Source organism: Pinus tabuliformis, chromosome 3_2 (genome assembly GCF_031772625.1).
Source record: "Pinus tabuliformis cultivar Carrire ecotype Pingquan chromosome 3_2, CPIR1, whole genome shotgun sequence".
NCBI classification, from domain to species: domain Eukaryota; kingdom Viridiplantae; phylum Streptophyta; class Pinopsida; order Pinales; family Pinaceae; genus Pinus; species Pinus tabuliformis.
The window spans coordinates 1,156,609,273-1,156,612,057 of NC_142302.1; the positions used below are offsets into that span (position 1 = coordinate 1,156,609,273).

The following is a 2,785-nucleotide window of genomic DNA, read 5'->3' on the forward strand; positions in this document are numbered from 1 at the left end:
ACCATGGACGACTGTAATTCCTCATGTAATGTGGCAATTTAAAATAATCAGTATAGATTTATTTTAATTCCAAATTTATTAAGGGTTTAGGGGATGGAATCCCTTAAGGTTCAAATCTCTTTCTTAAGTGTAAAACTTGAGAAAATGTTTGAACATTGAGAGATTTGATCGCTATCGATGCTTGATAGATCCAACGTTAAGATGGATCCGAACTATATATATATATATATATAATTTTACAACATCTCTTCCATACTAGAGTTGGGAACACCTTTGGACCCAAAAATCTTTCTTATTATATCTAGTGTACAGTGTGAATTTAAGATGTTTTTAAAAAAAAAATTAGAGTGATGATATTTGTAGTTGTAGCTATAGAGTTAGGTTGCTATTTAAATTGGGACCACTTATGCTACTAAACTTTCATGTTGCAAAAATCTCACAATATGTAATCTATTGAATATATATATTTTAATTGATTTATGCATCACTTGAAATAGCCAATCATCATTTATCAACATTTATCAATCATTTAGAATTTAATTTATATATAATTAGACTAAATCATTTAAGATGTAATTTATATCACTGCACTCATTGTTATATATGCATACTTGAAATAGCCAATCATCATTTATCAACATTTATCAATCATTTAGAATTTAATTTATATATAAGTAGACTAAATCATTTAAGTTGTAATTTATATCACTGCACTCATTGTTATATATGCATGAAAAGAAATGTTAAAAATAGTTAGACAAAGTGAATCATAACATTTAATATTCCAATATGTATTTTGTTTTTGTTGGAAACTTACTTTATTTCGGATATGAAATTCCGTTAATGTCCCATCTCTTGGTTTTCCGGGTGAATTTGGCAACAGAAACTCATCTTCGGTGGAATGTAAAACAATTTCTGCACCAATTGTTAGCGGGTTCCAAGAAGGTTCGGTCAACAAATCGGAAATGGTGTCAAAGTACCAAGTCTGCGCTTTTACTCAACTATTTTCAACAAAGTCATAGTGGACATGGAATTACGGAATTCTACGAACTTCTAGGCCCTTCTAGACTGCGTTATAGTACTGCCCAGGGCCAGGAATTCAAAGCCGTATTATACCGAACAGAAAGCTGTATCATACGAGCTCTGATCATAAATATTTAATTCCAGTCATGCCTGCCACCGTATCTGTCTCTCAAAGCCATTGACAATAATCTCCAATCCCGAGTTCATCTTTTATGATTTAAAATCTTAAGAACTGACGCGGTCGTCGTCACTTGAAAGTTGGATCCTCCTTTACTGAGAGACTCAAACAAAGGCATGAAGCAATCCAGAGTTTGAGGCAATTCTTCCAAACCAAGGCTTCTTCTTATTGTCATACCATTCGATTACTTAACAGAACACAACACGCAATCTCGATGATGGAGTCGGTCCGAAATCGGCTCCTTGTCAATGTAGTTTACCATAAATTCTTAATTTTTTATTGAATTAAGTTGCAATTGGAAGTTAATCATCAAATAGATTCTTTGGGTTGCAGCTTCAAGCCAAAAAAGAATAAAAATCGGCTTATATTTAGATAAAAGCTTTTGTTCTCACATGTTATACACACTGTATCTGATCAGCTATACAGTAGCAATATAGTACAATACAGAAATATAATGTATGAAAACCTAAAGGCGGCTACTCATCCTCCTGATAAACACTGGTGTTCATAGAAAGTGGAGTTTCCCAAACATCAAACACATCTTCTTCATCATACAAAACAAACAGACGGTCTCCACCAACAGCAATATCGGCGATACCGCCTCCAGTACATGGTCCGCGTTTGTTCTGTATCTGCGATGTGAGCACCCAATTAGGAGCACAGAATACGTGCACCTTCTCCTTCTTTGTCGAGAAAAGCTGCAGTCCGCAGGCTGCCAATTTGGAATACAATCTTTCTTCCCCCTCTTCAACTGATTGAGATACCATCTTTCCAAGCCGATTCCGGTGACACCACTTGACATGGTTCATGGACCTCATATCCAGAAATCCCAGATTATCATATTGATTCACCACGCATACGCTTCTGCAATCTTCCATGGCCACGGTGCCGACCACAATCTTGTAGAGCGCCTCTCTGTACAGGGCTTTCTGGGACATGTGCGGAGGGACGTGAAGTTCCCCTGTTCGCAGGAAGTCGAGGAGAAGGGAGAAATAGGCTGGATTTCTGTCGATGAAATACTCGTGGCCATCTGGTCTCTCAGGCGCCCAATCGTGGCTGATCATGGCTCCCAGCATCGATTCGCGCCCTGCGTTTGCCAGAGTACTTGGGCTCGTCACGAATCGTTTTCCCCCAACGTTCAGTGTAACTTTGTGGTCATCATCCTCTTCTCTTCTCATCGCCATCACCACACGCTTGTAAAACTAAAAAGCCCTCTCTTGTGAACCCTAGGCGCTGTATGAAGTTGAAACCAATACCTACAACTCCCCGCTCGGTCGGCAAAGAAGTGAGTGGCAGTGGTCAACACCTAAAGGGCAGCTTGTATGATGGGGTTGTTCTGGTTGGGGTTTGTTTGAGTGGCCACTATGTTGTGAAATGGGTGAAATATACCCTTTCATTGACCGGTTCTTGGTTCCAGTGGATAACACGTCATCTCCATTGACCGCACCATGCACGTCAGAACTAGAAGTTCGTTCACATTGCTGTAGCATAATCGGATAAAGGCGTTTTGAGATAATCCATTTAGAATGCACTGCACGTCATGAAAAGACATGCAACATATTGAATCAAGATGGGCGATGTTTC

The 2,785-nt window shown here is 38.6% G+C and overlaps 1 protein-coding gene across 1 annotated transcript; it reads right to left on the reverse strand.

Annotated features, from left to right (window-relative positions):
- Positions 1-1,656: 1,656 nt before the first annotated feature.
- Positions 1,657-2,385, reverse strand: LOC149184827 (BTB/POZ domain-containing protein At2g24240-like). Its single transcript, XM_089415451.1, has one exon. It carries the CDS (start codon positions 2,383-2,385, stop codon positions 1,678-1,680), a length of 708 nt encoding a protein of 235 aa, XP_089271577.1. The 3' UTR covers positions 1,657-1,677.
- Between the last annotated feature and the right edge of the window lie 400 nt (positions 2,386-2,785).

Coding starts and splice junctions, on each gene's coding strand:
- LOC149184827 (XM_089415451.1), bottom strand. CDS start 2,385: ATGGCGATGAGAAGAGAAGAGGATGATGACCACAAAGTTACACTGAAC.